The sequence below is a fragment of the Solanum tuberosum genome, unplaced genomic scaffold (genome assembly GCF_000226075.1).
Source record: "Solanum tuberosum cultivar DM 1-3 516 R44 unplaced genomic scaffold, SolTub_3.0 scf00152, whole genome shotgun sequence".
Lineage (NCBI taxonomy): Eukaryota > Viridiplantae > Streptophyta > Magnoliopsida > Solanales > Solanaceae > Solanum > Solanum tuberosum.
Genome location: NW_006239078.1, coordinates 744,879 through 767,258, shown reverse-complemented (window position 1 = coordinate 767,258; position 22,380 = coordinate 744,879). Strand labels below are relative to the sequence as shown.

Sequence of the window (22,380 nt, the reverse complement as noted above, 5' to 3'; positions counted from 1 at the left end):
GATTTTTATTATGATTATTAATAATATAATAATAATAATTCAACATTGGAGAAATCTTCTTTATAGGACTTGCAAAATTTCATGCAAAAAAAAAACATGCTAATTATGACCCATTGGGGGTATAAAGTTTTGTCAGCACTATATTAACGAAAGATTTTTTCGGATTTTGCCTAAATTTAAATTTGCTTTTCACAATCAAGAACGAAATACTCTTTAAAAAAAAGGCATATTATTTAAAATTCGAATTTGAAACCTCTAATTAAGGATGAATACATATTTATTACTATTCTATTACAATCCACATTGGTGGAGAATAAATATTCTAAATTCAAACAAATCTTAAGGAATACATACTTATTATATTCTCCAATCTCACTCCTTGTATATTGTCCAAAAAATTATTTTATATAATGATTATGTAGACATAAAATTTGAATAAAAATTATTAAATTTTCGAAAATTCACACTTGATACGATAGATTCACCCTTACATACCTACCTGTCCACAAAATCTATGGAACTAATTATTACAACGTTGCAATATATTTAATCAATCAAATGTTTAGCTCAAAATGAAGGACACAATTCGTTGTCTTCTCTGGCAATGAAAAAGATAGGAGACACAAAAAGGACAAGAAAGTTTGGACATCAAACACACTTTCATTTTTTTTTGCATTCGTTTTGAGATTTGATATAATTTATATTTATTTTGTAAAATTTTATTTTGAAGAATAAACGTTTTTTTTATCAAAGATAACTGTAATTTTATAAAGCTTGAATTCAAGATCTTTAATTAAGATAAAAAAATAAATAAATTATCATTCTACTATAACTTTTTGGTATTCCTATAAAAACTCATAACCTAAAATCAACCTAAATATTCTATTGAACTAATTTAAGACTAACTATACCTAACGGAACATGTTCATGAAGATAATTGAATTGGCGCAATATGTAGTATTCATAAAAAAAAACACTAGAGAGTAATTCCCTCTGCTATAACGTCTTTTCATTCAAACTTATCGTACTAGACTTGTATAGTAAGATTTATATTTCTTGTATGATTTGCAAGCTATTGCTTAAGAACGAGTTTATCTAATACACAACCGATAATTAACGACTTGACAATATTATTAGAATCAAAACTAATATTTATTAATAATTGAGGTACCAAAAGTGCAATTATCACAAATGAGTTAAACAAAATACCAAACCGACTCTCCTATCTTTTGTGGTCCAATTTCACAACTTATTTACCAAAATGCCTCTCACAACTACCAATTCTACACCTACTCACCATGATCTCACTTGCAAAATAAAAAAAATACAATTGATAAACTAAGCTTCCGTTATGCATATCGTTTAAAAAATGGTCGAAAAATAAGTATTTAAAATATTTCGTATCTAATCTTACTTATATTTCTGAAGAGCTTATTTCACAACTTAAAACTCACGATATTCTAATCAATTACGTCAAGACTTTCGATAAATTATACTCACTCATTTCCCGATAAATTAGGTATATAAATATAAGCTTTCATTATGCATGCAATTTAGAAAATGGTCGAAACATCGTAATTTATACCTAATCTTACTTAATTGATGAAAAGGATTATCGAATATATATTTTTATAATTACGTGACATTAACTTTATCAATTGCATCAAGACTCTCGATGGAATGTACACTCAAATTGCCCAAAAAGTTAGGAATATAAATAATCCTAAAATGCCCCTTTAGATCTCGTCCTCCATTGATACCTCTTCCCCTTTCTCTCTCTAAAAAAGTTTGTCTTTTTTATAGTGAGAGAAAAAAGAGGATTCAAGAATCATCAAAAGCTAAAAAATAATCATGGCTTTATCAAACACCTCATCATTGTCATCATCAAAATCCCTTGTTCAATCTCATCTTCTCCATAACCCTTTACCCCAACCTCGTTTTTCCCTTTTTCCGACCACCCAACATGGGCGGCGCCACCCCATCTCCGCCGTACATGCGGCGGAGCCATCCAAGACTGCAGTTAAGCAAGGAAAATGGAGTCTTGATAGCTGGAAAACAAAGAAAGCTTTGCAACTTCCTGCATACCCAGATGAGAAAGAACTTGAATCTGTGCTTAAAACACTTGAAATGAATCCACCACTTGTGTTTGCTGGTGAGGCAAGGAGTTTGGAAGAGAAGCTTGGTGAGGCTGCATTGGGGAAAGCTTTTTTGTTACAAGGTGGAGATTGTGCTGAGAGTTTTAAGGAATTTAATGCCAATAATATTCGTGATACTTTTAGGATTTTGCTTCAGATGAGTGTTGTTCTTATGTTTGGTGGACAAGTTCCTGTGATTAAGGTAATAAATATTTGATTTTTATGAACCCCATTTTCAAATTCTGTGTTTTGATGTGCTAATATGCGTGTTTTGCTGATTGTTCCTGTGATTAAGGTGATAAAGATTTGATTTTTATGACCCCAATTCCAAATTCTGTGTTTTGATGTTCTAATATGTGTGTTCTGCTGATTCTTGATTCTTATTTTTATGGGTGTGTGTGAAAATTGTGCTCCTATTGTACCTGTCATAGTGTAGTTTATGCTTATATTCTATGTCAAGCTAGAGTTCTGTTTGATATCTAGAGATTGTACAACTATAGTTGTTCCTACATAACGTGGTTCGTAAACTAAAGAAAACTCAATACAGTTTTGATCTGAATGTGCATATATTTGCTATACTCAAGTGGATTGAGTTGTAGATTATTTAGGATCTTGAATAGATAAAACACAGATCATTATAATGAGCTTCTTGATTGAAAAAAGATCACGGCTTTAAGCTTAAATTGTTACATGGTTAATTGTAGGTTGGAAGAATGGCGGGTCAGTTTGCAAAACCAAGATCAGATCCGTTTGAGGAGATAAATGGAGTGAAGCTACCAAGTTACAAGGGTGACAATATCAATGGTGATACATTTGATGAGAAGTCAAGAATTCCGGATCCTCATAGGCTTATTAGGGCATACATGCAATCTGCTGCGACTCTTAATCTTCTTAGAGCTTTTGCTACTGGAGGTTATGCTGCAATGCAGCGGGTCACCGAATGGAATCTTGATTTTGTGGAGAACTGTGAGCAGGGAGATAGGTATGACAAATCACAATCTTTAATTAAGTTTTACTGCAGATTCTTTGCTTCAGCAGTCAATCTTGTTTTATGTTGCTGCCAAATGTCTTTTAGGAGATGAAAAATTGGAATGAGTTCCATGGTTATGCTTGGTGTATCATTTTAAAGATTTCGCCTGAAGTGTCCGGCTTTGTCGTGACGACATCGAGTGTCAATTTCAGTTGTATATTCAGCCATGCAGATTGGATTAATCAGACAATTTTAAGTCTAATATGTTTTATATTGGGGAATGATTTGCAGGTATCAGGAACTAGCTCACAGGGTTGATGAAGCCTTAGGATTCATGGCTGCTGCTGGACTCACAGTTGACCACCCTATCATGTCAACAACTGATTTCTGGACATCCCACGAGTGCTTGCTTCTTCCTTATGAACAAGCACTTACAAGGGAGGATTCAACTTCTGGTCTTTTCTATGATTGTTCTGCTCACATGGTTTGGGTTGGGGAAAGAACCAGGCAACTAGACGGTGCTCATGTCGAGTTTTTGAGAGGAGTTGCAAACCCTCTTGGCATAAAGGTATGGATAGCTTAAAGCAGTTGTAGTGCGATAGGCTAACAGGAGTATTACTAATCACAGCTTATTCATTGCTCGACGCATTAGGCTGCTCGACTTATCTAACAATGAAGGAAAATCTTAGTAGAGGAAAACAAAATTTAGAATTTATGCATCTCTAATCATTCCTTTTACTTTCTGATTTCCCCTTATCTTCTCGGGGCACCAATTTTCACTCACCAATTTTCACTCTTAAGCAAGAATCTTACCATTAAACCAAAATGTGAGACCCATTTCCATGCGTAACCTTCTAAAGCACACCACATTTATGTTTTATAAAATTCTTAATTGTGCCTTGGAGTTGGACATCTATGGTGACTGAGAAATATAAGCTGTGGCTATGATTTCTTCATTTATGCCTGATGTATCTATCTAAGCACCATTTTATGTTTACCTCTCGTAATATTAATCAAAATGATTTACCTGTTATTGTACATATGTATATTTACCATTATAAATGCATTTTCAGCTCCTTTTAACTCAGTTGTGCTAATTTTGAGATCTTACCCAGTTTCCTTAGCCAATGCTGTTTATGTTAGTTGCCTAAAGATGGAGGTTTTGTTGCAGGTGAGTCAAAAAATGGATCCAAATGAGCTAATTAAGCTCATTGACATCCTGAACCCTGCCAATAAGCCTGGAAGAATAACTGTAATTGTTAGAATGGGTGCTGAGAACATGAGAGTGAAACTTTCCCACTTGGTCAGGGCAGTACGAGGAGCTGGTCAGATTGTGACATGGGTTTGTGATCCAATGCACGGGAATACCATCAAGGCACCATGTGGACTCAAAACCCGTGCTTTCGATTCAATCCTGGTATGTTTCATCTCTGCATCCTTTTTATGATTCTTAGAAGTTATATGGATAGAGGTGGCTGCTTCCCCATGAAACGAGAGATGTTTCTGCTAGATATTGACCTGTTCAGAGACTCTTAGTAGAAAGTGTATGTACATGTGCTTGCCTGGTGGTAGATTGTTTGAGGCTTAATGCCACGATAAAAACTGAAAATACTTTTATGTGGTTGAATTTTAGACAGACTGAGATTTCAGTAGTTTCTATTTTTTTATCTAAAAGTTTAATGTTCATATCTGAATGTCATAATGTGCTAAACTGTCAGGCTGAGGTCCGAGCTTTCTTCGATGTGCATGAGCAAGAAGGAAGCCACCCTGGTGGTATTCACCTAGAAATGACGGGGCAAAATGTGACTGAGTGCATTGGTGGATCACGAACAGTAACCTATGACGATTTGGGCTCTCGCTACCACACTCATTGTGATCCAAGATTGAATGCTTCTCAGTCTCTTGAACTTTCCTTCATCGTAGCTGAGAGACTAAGAAGACGAAGAATGTCCACTCAACGCCTGTAGGCTTATCTAATTTACCTGTACTTTTTTTTGTATGGATTCTTGTTCTCTTGGTATCCAATAACTTATATATGTGGCCTCTGGCCATTTGAGCTGCTGTTTGGATCCAATGTTGAACATGTTACTAATAAACATGGCAGAGCAACTTGCCTATGAGGTAAATAGGTTTCCTGCAGAGATCAAAGGGGAAATGAACATCAAGTAATTAGTCGATTTATCCGGTATCTGTTCTGTTTATTTTAGTTTGGACTGTAAGTCTAGGGTATAAGGGTGTTCTTTTTCTTTCCTTGATGTATGAATGATACTTTGAGATACTGGTTTTGCTGTTTTAGTCTAATGTGTTTGCCTACCTTGTCAAATTTTTCTCATCTTACTGTGATTTAGATTATACTTAACAATTTCTTCCCTAATTGTTGATGGCCAATTAAATTTGCTACACAGCAATATAGATACTATATGAACATAAATTACTAATACAACAACAAACTCAATACAATCTCATAGGTGGATTTGGAGAGGATAGTGTGTACGTACACCTTAGTCCTATAACTCTCAAGTGGTTTAGTTTATGAACAAGTTATGTGGGAACACAGGACTCTTAAGAAGGTAATTTTAATGTGGCCGATTTCTCTTCTTGTACAATCAGTTTCACAAGTTATCTTTTCATGTACAACCAACCAAACGTTGAACATGTGTGTACACTTTACCTTTCTCAAACCTCACATGTGAGATTACACTGGGTTTGTTGTTGTTTGTACAACCAACCAAACATTGAACCATAACATACGCGGAATGTTTGTGAATATCATTTTTTGTTAAAATGGTAAAATGAATAACCTCTCAACATCCAACAGGATCATTCTGGTGTTATACAAGACATTTTTGACCAAGTTCAAATGTAAATAGGAAGCATAAACTTATGCTAGATAAGCTACTACAATGGCTTAACACCAAAACCTAAATGATACATTAGAAAAAAAATGAAATGGGTGGTCTCCAGATGACAGCATCAGTATTTAATTATGATTCTAGTGTCTGCATTCATCAGATTTTGGCATCTTTTAATAGTAAGGCATGAATCTCCCAGGCCTCCTGAACCTTGGAACTTTTCTGCAAACACGCGAAATATTAAAAAAATAAAATTGTATAACAGGGCTGTGAAAGGTTTTGAGATTGATCAAAGTGAATCAAAATTCTCACCCGTATCCATATGGAGAGTAGAAATAGGGGGCTGCATAAGGCCTTCTAGACCTGTGACCTCCCAAGTATGGATTGAAGCGCCCTGGACGGAACTGCTTCATCCCTGGAACATTAGTCCTCTTGGGCACTACCTGTAAATTTGTCAGAGCATCAGCATTAGAAGCTATGCACCACAAACACAAAAACCAGAGGTATGATGAGGACTGAACATAAAAACGATTTCTTTTAATTGGGAGGGGAAATACACCATACAACAGGATCATTTTACTATATGACCAACAATATACCCCCTCATGCATCTCGACTATTGCAATATGTATATGCTACCTCCCACCAACACATATACTAGGTAACTCTGCCGCCTAGGCTTATACAGAACGGAAAAAAATCACCTTATCAACATGATTTTGCTTAGGATCGGAGCCAATTTATCTTTGAATTCCTTATAGAAGTTTCATGCTCCTCTTCTTGAAGTATTTCAAAAGATTTTTTGAAAGATAATCATTTTAAGATATAAACAACATAATGCAAACATCAGCAAGACAAACCAGCAAGATCTTTTTAATTTGATTAACATTACACATAATAAATTGATATGCTAGTTCAAGTTTCTTGCAAATCGTTGCTCCTGAGAGCTTTTCCTTTTTTGTATGTTTTCACTGGTTGATCTTCTTTTCCCATTTTGATCAGATGAAGAAATTCTATCCAGGTAAAAGAAATGGATTTTACCTTCAACTGACGTCCATGCAGTTCAGACTCATTCAGCTGGAGTGCCTCCTGGATAGCTTCTTGTTCAATGAATTCAACATATGCAAAACCTTTGGGTTGGCCAAATTTATCAGTAAGAATGGTAACCCGATTGACCGTACCACATGCCTGGAAATGCTGCTGAACTTCCTCTGGAGTGCATGCATAGTCAACCTGTCAAATCAACATGAAGTACAAGCTCGTTAGAAACATTAGTCGTAATTGTATCAGACATTGTTGAGTAGGGACTAGACAACTTAGGCAATGGAAAGCTAATTTTCTTGCAAGGTTTGAATATAGTAAAAACTAATTCTCTAATCTTTAAACAGCAGCACACAAAAGTTGGATCAGTGAAATCCTTCGAGGAAGAAAATAATAGTTTTGAGCTATAGGGCCTTCTAAGCTCTAACTACAAAGAGGATGTCCATCCAGCACAATAAACCCCCTATCTTGGCTGTGCAACAACTCTTATGCTTCACGCTATCTATGGGACACTATCCGAAAAATTTATCTGTCATAGCAACATCTACACCCGATAAAGCCCAATTATGCATTTGTAAATGTATTCAGCACTATGTTTGGTTCAAGTAGGGAGAGGGAGGGTAAAAGTACTTACTGATTTACTTAGAAGATTATTTCCTCTAAGAGTAAGGCCTCACCAAAACAGGCTTAATCAGCCAGTCAAACCTGAAAACCATGTCCACCAGCTGCCAGCAGCAATCAGACTCGGCAACTAGAATTTGCATGGCAGTGAATAGGCTCTGCGACTTATAGAAAAATATGGTCTTCTCGCTAGAGTTGAATCTAATGTACAAATACTCCGGAACAAAGTGATTTTCAGAATTCTTTCATATTACAACCCCATATATTTTTTTCCATGTTCCGTCTTTTTTTTATATGCCTCAAAGGGTTTTTCCAATTCTATCTTTTTTCAATGGGGACTTTTCTTTTTTCTTTTTTTTTCTTGTTTTTTTGGCAATCTATTTTCATCTTTCTTTTTTTTCATTCTTTTTTCAATTAAAACTTTTCCACAAGTCAAACATGCAGTTACAAATGCTGCCTAAGTGAAACATATGTAAGATCAGAACTATTCTTGTCCACCATCAAAAAAATTGGTAAGAATGCCACTGCATTCAGAACAGTGAATGTCCCTGCGATCATAGTGGGAGAATGTCAAAGCTGGCTCTCAGAAGTATCAAAACCAAACCAAGATGAAGACAGCATTAAGAGAAGAACTGAACTTCCCAATAACAAGAAAATAAAAAGAGGAGGAAAAATAAAACAAAAAAAGATAATGATACCGTTATTGCGCACAACAAATTTCTCTTGTATCCGGCAGAATCCCAGCAACTTAAGGGTCGTTGAGTTCACATACTAGTTGTGCAGAGCTTATAGTGTCGGAATTATTTATGTGTTGATTAATAATGAAATGATTGTTATGAAGGATTAATAATGAGGAGATTGTTATACATGACTTATACTTTTAACGGGGCCTTTTTATCTTTAAATAGCTTAATCCTGTAATTGCTACTACATGTTTTGTTATTCCACATTTTATCCAACATAGATTTCCGCATAAATACACCAACCAGACGACCCCTTCGGTTAGTCTAAGATATATCAATGAAAAGGATAAGAGGTGCATGAAAAAAGGTCCAGATGAAGTTAGATAATTCATAATTTCATGCAATTATGGTGTTGAACCACACAGGTAATATACAGTAATTTCACGCAATAATGAACTTGCTCCATTAGAAAATCAAACAAATAAATAACTAACAAGCATAGATCAAGTTCTACAGAAACATGTTCAGCATAGCATGTCTGAAAAATCAATCAGCAATTGAACATTATGGATATCTGGTTCTTACATTGCCAACAAATATTGATCGTGAATCAACTTCTTCCCGGTTTTCCTGTGAAGCAGCTGTACTTGCAGGATCTGCTAATCCAATGATTGGCAAAAAGGATCCAATTAGATTAGGACAAAGTAAAATACACCTTTCAATTTTTTTCTAAAAATAATACAGTGATAACTAAGAACATTATTAACAGACTAGCCAACAAATCACAGGTTAAAAAAGGACAAAATGAAATAGGTTGATTTGTATTGCATGCATAAAATTGGTTAAACAAAAAATTTACAAATGGAAGAATCCATTTAATGCTATTTACATGGAAACACAATTGAAATGCTGAAATTCGGCTAGAGTCAAATAAAACAAGACATAATTTTCAGCAAAAGCCTACTGGCAACAGATGCCCATGTTCTTCACGGATCTAGGAGTTCCACCCTCCCCCACAGTTCATTTGTGGGTAGAGGCGGAGTTGTCACTGAAACCATAGCCGTCATAGTTACCAGGTTCACAATTTTTTATATATATGTGTATGTGTGTGTATATATATTTAATGGATTTCCTAATACAAATACATAATTTAACAAAACTATTGGGTTCGTCCGAAGTCCGAACTCGTAACTAATATTCTCCCTCCGTCCCTGGGTAGGGTGGTCTATTTAGAGGGTGTCAACATATCTCCAATGTGACCCTGCCTGAAGAAAACTTTAAGATATTGAAGTACCCTCTTGTCCATGCTACTAGTTTTCTCACTAATACTAAGATTTTAAAAAGTCCCATCAAGATAAATTGAATCGATAACCGATAAATATCCTACAGAGACCTGCATTTTAAGCACTTTCATGTTAAACATTGTTACTTTAACAAGTTATTAGGTCAAGGAAGAAGCACATCCAAACATATAGCAATAATAGACAAAGAATCTTCAGAGGCAGAGGCGGTGGATGCTACTGCAGCCACAGGAATTTTTTAACACCCTATATATAAATCCCACACACTCCAAATCCACATTCAAGGATCAGCTGATCCTCTAAATTTAACAAGTATCATCAATAAGCGACAACAATAGTCACTTATAGTATCGTCTGCTTCATTTTATATGAAACTTAAAATTTTCAGTCATGTTTCTAAATTTGGAAGCTCTTTAGATTTAAACTTTTTATTTTTTACATAATGATATACTCTCTTATAACCATAGAAATGTCATGGCATGTTTAAGACCATAAGTTCTAAGGTAACTTATGGTATGTGCCAAAAGGCCTTGAAAATCCAATAAATGTTCAAACAGCAGAAACACAAGTTCTCCTCCGAAACCAAGAAAGACAAAAGCTCCCTGATCAATTAAGATAGATCACAACTTTGGTTAAAAAGAGCAAAACAATGTTCAATTTCTGAAAACCCAATGAAATTTCAGATAGCAAGAATACAAGAACTCCTCGAAGCAAAGACGAAAGATCATTTGATCAATTAAGATGTCAAATACTCCAAAGATCAAAACTTTCGTCTACAAGAACAAAATAACATCCATAGCTTAAAAATCCAATAAACATTTAGATTAGAGAAACACAATTACTCCTACCAAAACAAGAAAAACAATTTTTTTAGATCAATTAAGATGGCAATTGGCAAAAACCCAAAGATAACAACTTCGCCAAAAACAGCAAAACAATGTCCAACTGTTAAGAACCCAATAAAAGTTCAAATACCACTATACCAGAAACACAAGTTCTCCAGACAAACCAAGAAAGACAAAAGATTTATCATCAATTATGATGACAATAACACAAAGATAAGAACTTCGTCAAAAACAGCAAAACAATATCCAATTATTGAAAAATTCATAAAGTTCAAATACCACTATACCAGCAACACAAATACCTCAATTACAATTGCATAATACCTCAAAGATCACAACTTTTATCAACAAAAGCAAAAACAATATCCAACACTTGAGAACCCAATAAACTTAACATAAATACTAATCAAATAGAAAGAAATTTCAAAACAGAAGACCTTGGACAGCACATAACACTATATCCAATTGTTGAAAGACTCATTTAAAGTTCAAATACCACAGTAACAGAAACACAAACACCTCAAAGATCACAACTTTAGCAAAACAAAATCAACACTTTAGAGTTTAGAACCCAATAAACATAACATCAATACTCATCAAAAACCCAAAAACACAATTATCAAAAACTAATAAAAAAACAAGAAATTTCAAAAAAAGACAACCTTGAACAGAACCCATCTCCTTCTCAACCTTAGCCTGCATCTCCCTAAGAGCTGCAGCTTCATCTTCCATCTCCTTCAATCTCTTCTTCATCTCATCCAATTCCTTCAATCCCCCAAAAACAAAAACCCCATCATCAATAACATCTCAAAATTCATATCAAATGCTTATATCTACCCTCCACTTTTATCAACAAATCAAGAAAATACAGTCACAAGAACTGTCAGAGAACAACCTTAACAGCGTCATCATCGGCGGTGGCCATGTCCACGTCAGCACCGTGAGGTTCCATGTCACCTTCAATGGGGATTTCACCTCCATAAACTTCATGCTCTTCTTCATCCATCTCTCCGAGGGGAATTCCGGCAGAGCAGAGTATACGACGGCGTTTTATATGGTTTGTCCCAAATCGCCAATGGGCTTACTTTTTACAATTGGACCTTGTTGGGCCAATTAAGTGCACTATTTAAGTTTTTGTCACTATTTTTCGATAAATCGACTTCGATGCCTTTATTGAAGTGATACGATGTGTAATTTTTTTGTTGGAATTATTAGATTGAATCCTCAATGATGGTAAAACAATATCCAAATTAATTAGCATTGTAATTGATCTAAGATAGATAGAACTGGTTAATATTTATTTTGACTTAATAAATGAAATTGTTACTGAAGAGTTATTAAGGGTGAAATTACAATTGTTACTGAATATGAAAGAAGTTAAATGAAATGGAATCAAATTAATAGGATTAGATTTATCTTTTTTATGATTGTTGAAGTGAAAGAACGAAATTAAGGATTGATTCGCTACTGGTTTCACATCTCTATAAATGCTTTGTTTTAAAACTCTTTTCTACGAGCTTCCACCACTTTTTGCTTCCTTGATGATTTTAACCTACAACCTCAAGGTTGGAGGTGAAGTGTGTTTACTAACTGACGTTCCCTCGATCTTGTCTTGATGTATTTTTTCAAAAAGAAGGATAATGACAAAAAAAAAGACTATTAATCGAGAATCAAGGTTGATTTTACGTAAGATCACTTAAAAATATTATATACAAAGTGAATTTTTAAAAGTACAATGAATTCAATAATAAAAATTTATATTTGTTCATTGTTTGGACTAGAAAGGAAAAAAACATAAATAACATAAATAGTATTCTCTTCAAAGAGTGTTTCCACAATAGACAGGAAAAAAAAAGATTGTATCAATCCTCACTAAATAAGTTTAGTTTTATTTTGAGTCGAGTGTCTGTTGAAATAACTTCTTTATTCTTAAAAGTAAAAATATAATTTGCATATATTTTATCTTTTCCGAAGATAGATGGTTGTTGGTGTTGTGACTAACCACATTTATTTATTTTAATTTTTAAGTCGAAAATACACTACATCAAAAATGATCTTTGGCGGCAATTAACTAACGGCAATAGCTTAATTGCCACTAAATATGTACTTTTAGCGGTAATTAGCATTCTTTGTATATATCTTTAAAGCCTTTAGCGACATTGAATCCAATGACAATTAACTAATACCGATAAAGACTTTAACACTCATTGTTAATGTGTATATTTATTATTGCTAAAAAGTGTTCTTATTGTAGTGATAAACGCATATATACAAGTTATCCCATAGGTGGTTATTTTTAGGTAAACTACCTTTACGTGCAGTTATAATTCAAAATTTCAAACATATATACAACAATATATTTCTGAGAATTTTTCTGTTTTATTTTGTTTGTACAATAGTGTGATGAACACATGTAGTTGAATCATGTGTTCGATGCGTTTGCGTTTTGCTTTTATATATGAGAGAGAGTTTGAGGTTGAAACAAATATGTCTTCGTTGACGTGTCTGCTTCAACATAAATATTTAAAAAAAATGTTAAAAATTATTTCTTCTATTATATTTTAATATAATTAGTGTATAATTTTTTACTTTTATAAATCCTTCTTTTTGTTGAATTTGTCTTTTTTTTTTCTTTTTAATATCATAAATTGTCCAACTTAATAAAATAAAGTTTAAAAAATTTCATGGCTTATCAGTTATCACAATTATTATTCTTCTTAATTGCCCCCACTCTCTTTATAAACTATGTTATTGCCAATTTGCCAACATTTAACTATTTTCTCAGTATCAATTCATATGATGTAGTTTAACTATAAGAAAGAGAGATCTTTGAAATTTATGGTCTAATATAAGTCATAGATATTCGTGTAACCATAAATCATTTATTTACATATAGAAACGTATCATTCTTTGAAACTGACTAAAAAGAAAAATGTTATATAAATTGAGATAAAGAATATATTTTTGCCTTCACCATACATTATGTTAAACCAAATTCCATCACTCTCCCTCTTCCTTAGAATACACCTCATAAGCCTTCAAAATTATTGAAATGGAAGAATATAACTACAAAAAAAAGTTGTAACAAGAAGCTTTTTTTTTCCCGGTGTTCAGTACTTACATTGGAGCCCGACTATTCTGAATTCGCACCAGTAGGGCTCCATTCAAGGGAAAATGCCCCTTACCAAGGATTTTTCTATACACAGGACTCGAATCGAGACCGGAAGGGCAACCCATGCATCACATTCTTTTGGGATAAGGGTCTGAAAAATACCCCAACTTTGATCGAATTTGTTGTTGCTATACTAAACTTTCATGAGGACCTATTACCTCCCTAGATTATTTAATAGTGTATTTTTTACCCCCGAACTATTTAATAGTGTATTTTAAAGGTGTAAATGTGTCCACATGGACACATTACTATTTATAATTTTGCATTATTTTTTATGTCCACGTGAGCAAATATATATGTTTAAAATACGGTATTAAATAGTCTAGGGAGGTAATAGGTCCTCATGAAAGTTTAGTATTGCAACAACAAATTCGACCAAAGTTGGGATATTTTTTAGACCCTTGTCCCATTCTTTTTTCAACACAAACTAGTACTAACTTAAAATAAACCTTTGCATAAACACATAATATTTTGTATAATATTTAAGTATATCATAAAATATCTTAGACATAACTTCCTCCTTTCTCTAACTACTATTCCCATTCTTTAATTTTCTTTCCTACCTCTCAACCTCCCACACATATAATCACAAAAAAATATTATGTATATATATACACAACACACATACTTAATTATAGTGCCAACACACACACACAAAAAAAAAACTTATAACATGGATTCTCCTATTGATGAAGTTCCAAAAAATATGTCAAAAAAGAAAGAAAGTGATCCATTAATTCTGGCCACAAAAATTAATATTTCATCTGATTATAATGATGGAATTTATTTAAGTTGGAAGGATTTATGGGTAAGTGTGCCAGATAAAAAACTTGGAAGAAGGCCAATACTTGAAGGGATAAGTGGATATGCTCAACCTGGTGAAGTTTTGGCTATTATGGGTCCTTCTGGTTGTGGCAAATCTACACTTCTTGATGCATTGTCAGGTAATACTCCCGTCTGTCCCTAATTACTTGTCTATTTTGACAAATTAAGAAAGAACAAATTTCATTTTATCTATTATATCCTCAATTAATTACTTTGAAAAAAAATATAATTTCTTGAAAATTTTAAGTTTTTAATTCATCAACTTCATAATTAATAGGAGTAAAATGGTTAACTTACTATGTCAATCATTGTTTTCTTAATATGTGTGTCAATTCAAAAGTATAGGGGCAAAGGGAGTACTACTTTATATTGACAGAATAGATTGGGACTTTCCTAAACTTGTCGAGTTTTATTTAGTGCATATTTAAATTTTATGTTGGTCAAATTAATCATTTTGAATTTGGTAATTTGATAGTCTTGATCGATCTTTTTAAATGCTGATGTGATAAAGAGCGTGAATATACACTCTTTTAAGCGCATAAGAGGAAAGGAAAATGGATATTTTCATAATGTGTTTTTTATTTTGGCTAAATTAGTTCTTAATATACATTGCTTATTTTATTCATAATGTATTTTATTATTTGTTTCAACAAAATAATGTTTCTTTTCTTTTTTTGAATCCAAATTTATGAAATTTAGTTGGAACTTTTTTTTTTTAATTTAGCCAAATTAAGATAAGTCTAGCCAAAAAAATGAAGTTCTGACATGGTATTTCTATATATATATAAAAAAGGCAAATAAAATTAAATTGTGGATTTACTTTTTAATGGAACGGCTATTTAAATTGGCACAAAATAACCAACTAACAAAAATAACACATTTTAAGGGATGAATGTTTTTATTCTCTAATTTAAGTATTTATATCTATTAAAATCTTAACAAATAATAGATGTGAATTCATAACTTTAAAAGTATAATGAGTTTGTTGATAAGAATTTTAAAAGTTGAACCTATTAAATTTAAATTCTAAATATACTTTTGAAATGTGAAATATTTTGTGCACCAAACTATCTTTTTTATTGATCTAAGATGATCTTAAATGGAGTTGTATAATCAGTAAGCTCGAGATAGTTGTGTGTAGCAATAGTAATTATGTTGTTGTAGTTCAAATTCTTGATTGGAAAATACTCAATGGTCCGACTAATATGAATTCTCACCGATTGAGTAGGCCCAACTAAAATACTCTTCACTATGAGGTTTTAAGTTATATATTCAGTAACGGGGTTATTCTTATCGAAAGAAAGTCAATTAACATCCTTTTATCGAACACATTAAACAATAAGCTTAGTTGAAATGTATATATTTTAATCTCCTTAAAATGTATCAATTTGACAATCCGTCTAGTTAAAATAATGGCTCCACCATTATGTCCATTTCCAAAAAAAAAGTTTTTATTTTCCCACCATATATGTATATAAGTGAAATTTGAATTAGTTTTCTCTCCCTAGTATTAAGCATCTTTATTTTTAAATCTTAATTAAGAAAAAATTTACTTTTTTATTTTAATTATTTTTTGGTGTAAGGGTAGAAATAATATTTGGTGAATTGGTGAGCTAGTCCAACAAAATTAAGCAGCTGATTATATGGTAGGTGACCAAGGTGTCTTACTTTAATATTTTACAAAAATATTTAAGTGTACTATAGTATATAAAATCAGTTGACAAATTTCCTAGTATCGATGAGGTGAAAAACTATATATTATAATAATTTGCGGGTGATATCACATTCGAAAATTTAATTTAATTAGTTACAAGTATATGTTGTTAGTACTTAGTATACAAGTAGGTTAGCGGCTTATCTCCTAAGCTAATTAATCATTACTTAATTAAGTAATTATAATATATAGTGATTGGATTATATATTGATCAATATCAAAGAAAACAGGAATTAAGGACGGATAAATTATGTAGTCAAACAATAATTTCTCGCTAGTCATTAGTCGCGAGTTACACTGATCCAAGGATAGTCACTCGAACATCTTTCATCAATAGAAAATAATACTGCATAGTGCGTACATTGGTCAAAAACAACTCTTTTGAGGTATATATACTAAAATTTTGAACATTTTAAGCAAAATTCCTAGTTTCGTCACTATTAAGTCATACTTAATGATGGATTAGTGATAGATTATATCGAATTATATTAGCTACGAGCTATTTATATGCGATTGCAGGTAGATTAGCTTCAAACACAAGACAAAGTGGAGATATACTTGTCAATGGACGCAAGCAAGCACTAGCTTTTGGAACTTCGGTATGAATATTATTAATTATATATATTACACGATCAGTGTAGTTTAATCTATTATACTTTAATAATTAACATGATAATGTTAATTGTTTGTTTACATTATCGGTGCATATATAAAACTTAAATTTACTTCTTACGAATATAATTTAAGTTATATTTGCATATAGTATAAAGATCTTTATTTACATTATCAACATAATTTAATCAATCAGAGTTCATAACATGTTACCGACCTATAACCATTTAATCTAAATTATAAGTTAAAGCTATTGGGATAATTGCATTTTTTATCTCTCAATTATTGATAAATTTTAATTTTGTTCCTTATAAAAATTGATTAAGCATATTCAACCTTCAAATTACTAAATAGTGTATTTTTGAACCCTTTATATAAGAAATATACCTTAAGAGGAACTTAAAGTACGGATTAATAATGCACATAGTATCTTGATATTTGAGGGACTAAACTTGCTAATTCCACAAAGCTATCGTACATAGTTACATGTAAGTATCTTTTAAACGACCTAAATCCCGATTCTAGTAAACATATTTTTTTATATTGTCGGTGCATAGGACTCAAGACTCTTTTTCAACTAAGGTCAAATGCGCTTAATATAACCAGAAATCACAAGGATCAAAATAGCAATATCTTGATATTTGAGGGATTAAACTTGCTAATTCCTCAAAGCTATCGTACAAAGTTATATGTAATTATCTTTTAAACAACCTAAATCTCAATTCTAGTAAATACAATTTTTACATCGTCGATGCATAGAATTCAAAACTTTTTTCCCCCTTCCTATAGGCCTATGTGACTCAATATGACACACTAATAATGACAACATTGACAGTAAATATACCTTAAGAGGGACTTAAAGTCAAAATTGGATTAAAAGTGCACATATATATCAATAAATTGAAGGTTAAATGTGTTTAATATAACCAGAAATCACAAGGACCAAAATAGCAATATCTTAATATTTGAGGGACAATTTGCTAATTTTCCAAAGCTATCGTACAAAATTACATGCAATTATCTTTTAAACGACTTGAATCTCAATTCTAGTAAATACATTTTTTACATCGTCGATGCATAGAATTCAAAACTTTTTTTTTTTTTGCTCCTTCCCATAGGCCTATGTGACACAAGATGACACACTAATGGCAACATTGACAGTAAAAGAAACAGTATATTATTCAGCTCAATTACAACTCCCTCAATCAATGTCACTACATGAAAAGAAAGAAAGAGCAGAAGAAACAATAAAAGAAATGGGATTACAAGAAGCAATGAACACAAGAATTGGTGGATGGAGTTTAAAAGGATTAAGTGGTGGACAAAAAAGAAGAGTTAGTATTTGTATTGAGATTTTAACAAGACCAAAATTATTGTTTCTTGATGAACCTACTAGTGGTTTGGATAGTGCTGCATCTTATCATGTCATGAATAGAATTATCAAGATTGCACAACAAGATATGAGGACTATTGTGGCATCAATTCATCAACCTAGTAGTGAAGTTTTTGAGCTATTTGATAACCTTTGCCTTCTATCTTATGGTAAAACCATTTATTTTGGCTCAAGTTCCAAAGCAAATGAGGTATGTATGTATATTTATTGTTAGAGAACTTTAACCTTTAATATATATGTTTGGTACGAGTGAAGTCATTTTCAACTAAAATATTTAATTCTAGTGTTTGGTTATCGGCAAATTAAATGTTTTCAATCATAAGGGAAAATGACTTCACTTATGGCATGAGGCAAAAGTCATTTTCCTTATAACTATCTTAACTTTTAATTTTTCATTACTTGTTATGACAATAAAGATGTTACCGTATAACATGTAGGGCATATATAGTTATGAGTCGTAGAATCAATTAATGATGCTTGCGTTAGGATAGATAAGACTGGCTGCATCACACTCTCTTGGAGTGTGTCCTTTCCGTAAAAATCTTGCTTGAACGCAGGATGCTTCGTACGTGGGCCATCCTTATTATTATTTTTACTCAAAGGTTTCATCAAAATGCTCTCGTACTTGCTATTATTTTTTTATTGTTTTTTTCATACTTGCTAATATTATTATTAATTTTTAGCATATATTTTCTCACCACATCTTTATAATTCACCAATTATCAAATCATTTTCATAAAAAATGACTTCTCAGGTACCAAACATAGTTGTTCAATTGTAATCTAATGGTACAATATTGAAGGATTTACTAATGGATCTTCACCTATTATTTTTTGCTCTTAGTTTTTTGCTGTCAATGGATTTCCTTGTCCATATATGAGGAACCCTTCTGATCACTATCTTAGAACAATTAACAAAGATTTTGATGTAAGTTAGTTTTTTTAATTACAATCAATTATGTATTTTTAATTAAGGGAAAAAGGTCTGAAATATATCCGAATTTTGACCGAAATTGTTGTAACAATATCGAACTTTGGAAAGACACTATTTAATAGTGTATTTTAAAGGTATGTATGTGCTACATCAGAAATATTGCATCATTATAAATAGTAATGTGTCCACGTGGGCACATATGTACCTTTAAAATACACAATTAAATAGTGCAGGGGTAAAAGGTCCTCCATAAAGTTTGGTATCGTAACAACAATTTCGGTCAAAGTTAGAGTATTTTTCAGACCCTTTTCCCTTTAATTAATTTAGTACAAGTTTTATGTCTTATTAATCTTTGAAATATAATATTGTTTGTTTGATTAATTTAGGATATTGAGGAAGGATTTGGCAAAAACATAATTACCTCAGGCAAAGCAATTGACACTCTTGTTATGTCATATGAATCATCAGAAGCTTGCCTTAATGTTAGGCAAAAGGTTCTCACAATTTGTCAAAAGGTAAAAATATCTTCGAAAATTCATCGCTAAATAGCTCGTAGCAAATTTTAACTTGTTTTCATGTGTCTATGTAGTAGAATGGACGATTGCTCGAAAATAAGGGAAGTCAAGCAGGGTTCATCACACAATGCAAAGTTCTAACGCAAAGATCGTTTATCAATATGTATCGTGATTTAGGCTATTACTGGCTTCGATTACTTATTTATCTTGCACTTTGCTTGTGCATTGGCACTATCTTTCATGAAATTGGCTCTGATTATGGTTCAATTCAGGTAAATATTCATTTACGCTATCAATATATTTTAACTAGTTAAAACAAGTAAGGTAGTTATTTTCTTCTTCTTTTAGAAAAATACTACATTCATTTAATCTATAAATGGACAATTACCTATATATATATAGTAATTGTTTTAAGTCTATCTAACTTATAGAAGTTGAACTCATTAAGTAAATTAATGAACTACTGTTTCCGTCCCAAAATACTTGTAGCGGTTTGTTATTCGAGAGTCAATCTATATGAACTTTGATCGATATTTTAAGATTTTTTTTTCATCATCATATTATATGAGAAAAAATTGCAACTTATAGTATTTTTCGTATCGTTTTTGAATATCTAAATTTAGTTTTAAAATATCAAATTAATTAGTCTTATTTAATTTAGATTCGAAAATTAGTCAAATTAACTCTTGAGAAGTGAAACGTGATATCTATTTTGGGGCGGAGGGAGTAATTAAGAAGCACCCTTTAGCACCAAGAATTGTGGACCAAGGATCATGGTGGAATTAATGCATATGATTCCTCCGGCCTTAACTAGAATTTTTAGGTTCGAGCCTTAAAATGGAAAAAATCCTGATAGGGAGTGTGTCTGATGCACCCTTTTAATGTGACTTACGTGAAATGAACCTGAATTAATTAATCGAGATCTCAAAACAGATACCAGACATCGAGTGAGAAACATAGAAAAACACTTTTTGTTTCAAGATGTGATGAACTTATACATTATATAATTCTTCCCCTTAATTGGCAGGCTAGAAGCTCAATGCTTGTATTTGTGGTTGGCTTCTTAACATTCATGGCAATTGGTGGATTCCCTTCTTTTGTAGAGGAAATGAAAGTAATATTCTTTTGCCCATCTTGTCCATTATTTTTTTCTATATTATTATAACATGTTCGTTACGTTAGTATTTATATTCGATTATTAATTAATTATACGTACCATAATGATCTGATCATGTAAATTTCAGCTTTTTACGCGAGAAAGGCTAAATGGACACTATGGTGTGGGTGCATTTGTGATTGGCAACACATTATCATCAACACCATTCTTGTTAATGATCTCTTTGGTTCCTGGAGCTGTGGCTTACTATCTTGCTGATGTTCAAAAAGGGATTGATAAATTTGCCTATTTTGTCCTAATGTTATTTGCTTGCATGATGCTAGTTGAGAGCCTAATGATGATTGTTGCAAGTATTGTCCCTGACTTCCTCATGGGAATTATAACAGGTAAAAGAGCGAGTCGAGTCAAATTTGAATGAGTCACAAAAGTTACTATCAAAAAATTGCTAATTTTAGACAGACGTCTCATCAGAATTTGGCTTGTCAATTAATATTGTAGATGAGTCAAATTTTGATAGATATCATAAGAAATTAGTGATTTTCTGATGGTAAATATCATCAATAAACATAATATAATCCGCATTAAACTTGTTTGGGCAAGTCATATGGATTGGGTCTAAATGAAATAATTGAGTAGATCGATATAGTAATTGTCATGAATTTCAAATTCCACAGGTGAAACTCTATAATAGTATCTAAGAGTTTTACCTGTGAAAATTTGAAACTATACGAAAATGACTATTTGTGAATTTTTCCTGAAAAAATAATGTGTCATAATTCAATTTTTGCAATAAGATCCAACTTTTTATATTAAAAAAAAACACGAAAGCTAATGTATTTTTCTTAAATTCCAAAATTTCATATTTTTTTTGGTTGTATGTGGTAGTTGTTTGAGTCTTGACCCGATTGTTTACATTATTTTGACATGTTTCAATTCATCAATAGTTTATTGAGTCATTTCAATTTTAATCCGTTGAACAAAGTCAAATAAACAAGTCACAACAGCTTGTATATATTCTCCAAAAATACCACCAAATTATATTCATATATATATCGACTTGATCCTTCAAATATAATGTACTTTTTGATGACTCGTTTGGAGCAATATAGATCATAACCAACCCTTTTAAACTCGTGCATATAAATTAGACGAACTACTTTAAAAAATGAGCTGATTTTGTCATCTCTAAATTTACAGGTGCCGGAATTCAAGGAATAATGATGCTAAATGGAGGGTTTTTTCGATTGCCAAATGAACTTCCAATGCCAATTTGGAAATATCCAATGTACTATTTAGCCTTCCACAAATATGCAATTCAAGGTTTTTATAAAAATGAATATGAAACTTTTACATATTTTACTAAAAGTGGATTGGCTATAATAGTTACTCGTGATGAAATATTGAGAGATATTTTTCAAGTAGAATTAAATTATTCTAAGTGGGGAGATATTGTTATTGTTTTTGGGATGGTGATTTTATATAGGTTAATTTTTCTTAGTATTATTAAGGGTAAAGAAAAGTTTAGACCTATGGTAAGAGGTTTTAAATATTGTTGTACCACATAAAATAGATAAATAGTTTATATATGGACTTGTAATTAGTGACAAAATGTTTGAAAGTTTGAATAAGTTTAATTGGTCTTTAATTTTTA

At 32.0% G+C, this 22,380-nt stretch overlaps 3 protein-coding genes across 4 annotated transcripts; 2 read left to right on the top strand and 1 right to left on the bottom strand.

Moving 5' to 3' along the window:
• Positions 1 to 1,746: 1,746 nt before the first annotated feature.
• SHKB (3-deoxy-D-arabino-heptulosonate 7-phosphate synthase) lies at positions 1,747 to 5,425 on the top strand. Its single transcript, NM_001288470.1, is given in 5 exon segments — positions 1,747 to 2,337; positions 2,840 to 3,117; positions 3,397 to 3,673; positions 4,277 to 4,522; positions 4,824 to 5,425. Coding segments are annotated over 5 exon segments (1,536 nt in total). The 5' UTR covers positions 1,747 to 1,851; the 3' UTR covers positions 5,073 to 5,425.
• Positions 5,426 to 5,866: 441 nt separating this feature from the next.
• On the bottom strand, positions 5,867 to 11,539 carry LOC102591574 (polyadenylate-binding protein 2-like). 2 transcript variants are annotated; one of them, XM_006353155.1, is made up of 6 exons: positions 11,344 to 11,539; positions 11,111 to 11,213; positions 8,888 to 8,958; positions 6,999 to 7,190; positions 6,270 to 6,400; positions 5,867 to 6,179 (listed from the first exon to the last, which is right to left on the bottom strand). In XM_006353155.1, exons 1-6 carry the CDS (start codon positions 11,452 to 11,454, stop codon positions 6,131 to 6,133), a joined length of 657 nt encoding a protein of 218 aa, XP_006353217.1. In that variant the 5' UTR covers positions 11,455 to 11,539; the 3' UTR covers positions 5,867 to 6,130. The 2 variants fall into 2 exon arrangements, with proteins under 2 accessions (XP_006353217.1, XP_006353218.1); XM_006353156.2 differs by lacking the exons at positions 8,888 to 8,958; positions 11,111 to 11,213; positions 11,344 to 11,539 and adding an exon at positions 7,676 to 8,149.
• Positions 11,540 to 14,267: 2,728 nt separating this feature from the next.
• On the top strand, positions 14,268 to 22,380 carry LOC102585621 (ABC transporter G family member 11-like). The gene is made up of 9 exons (XM_006353221.2): positions 14,268 to 14,564; positions 16,679 to 16,758; positions 17,890 to 18,354; positions 19,008 to 19,091; positions 19,484 to 19,612; positions 19,690 to 19,884; positions 20,640 to 20,726; positions 20,857 to 21,115; positions 21,927 to 22,380. Exons 1-9 carry the CDS (start codon positions 14,294 to 14,296, stop codon positions 22,292 to 22,294), a joined length of 1,938 nt encoding a protein of 645 aa, XP_006353283.1. The 5' UTR covers positions 14,268 to 14,293; the 3' UTR covers positions 22,295 to 22,380.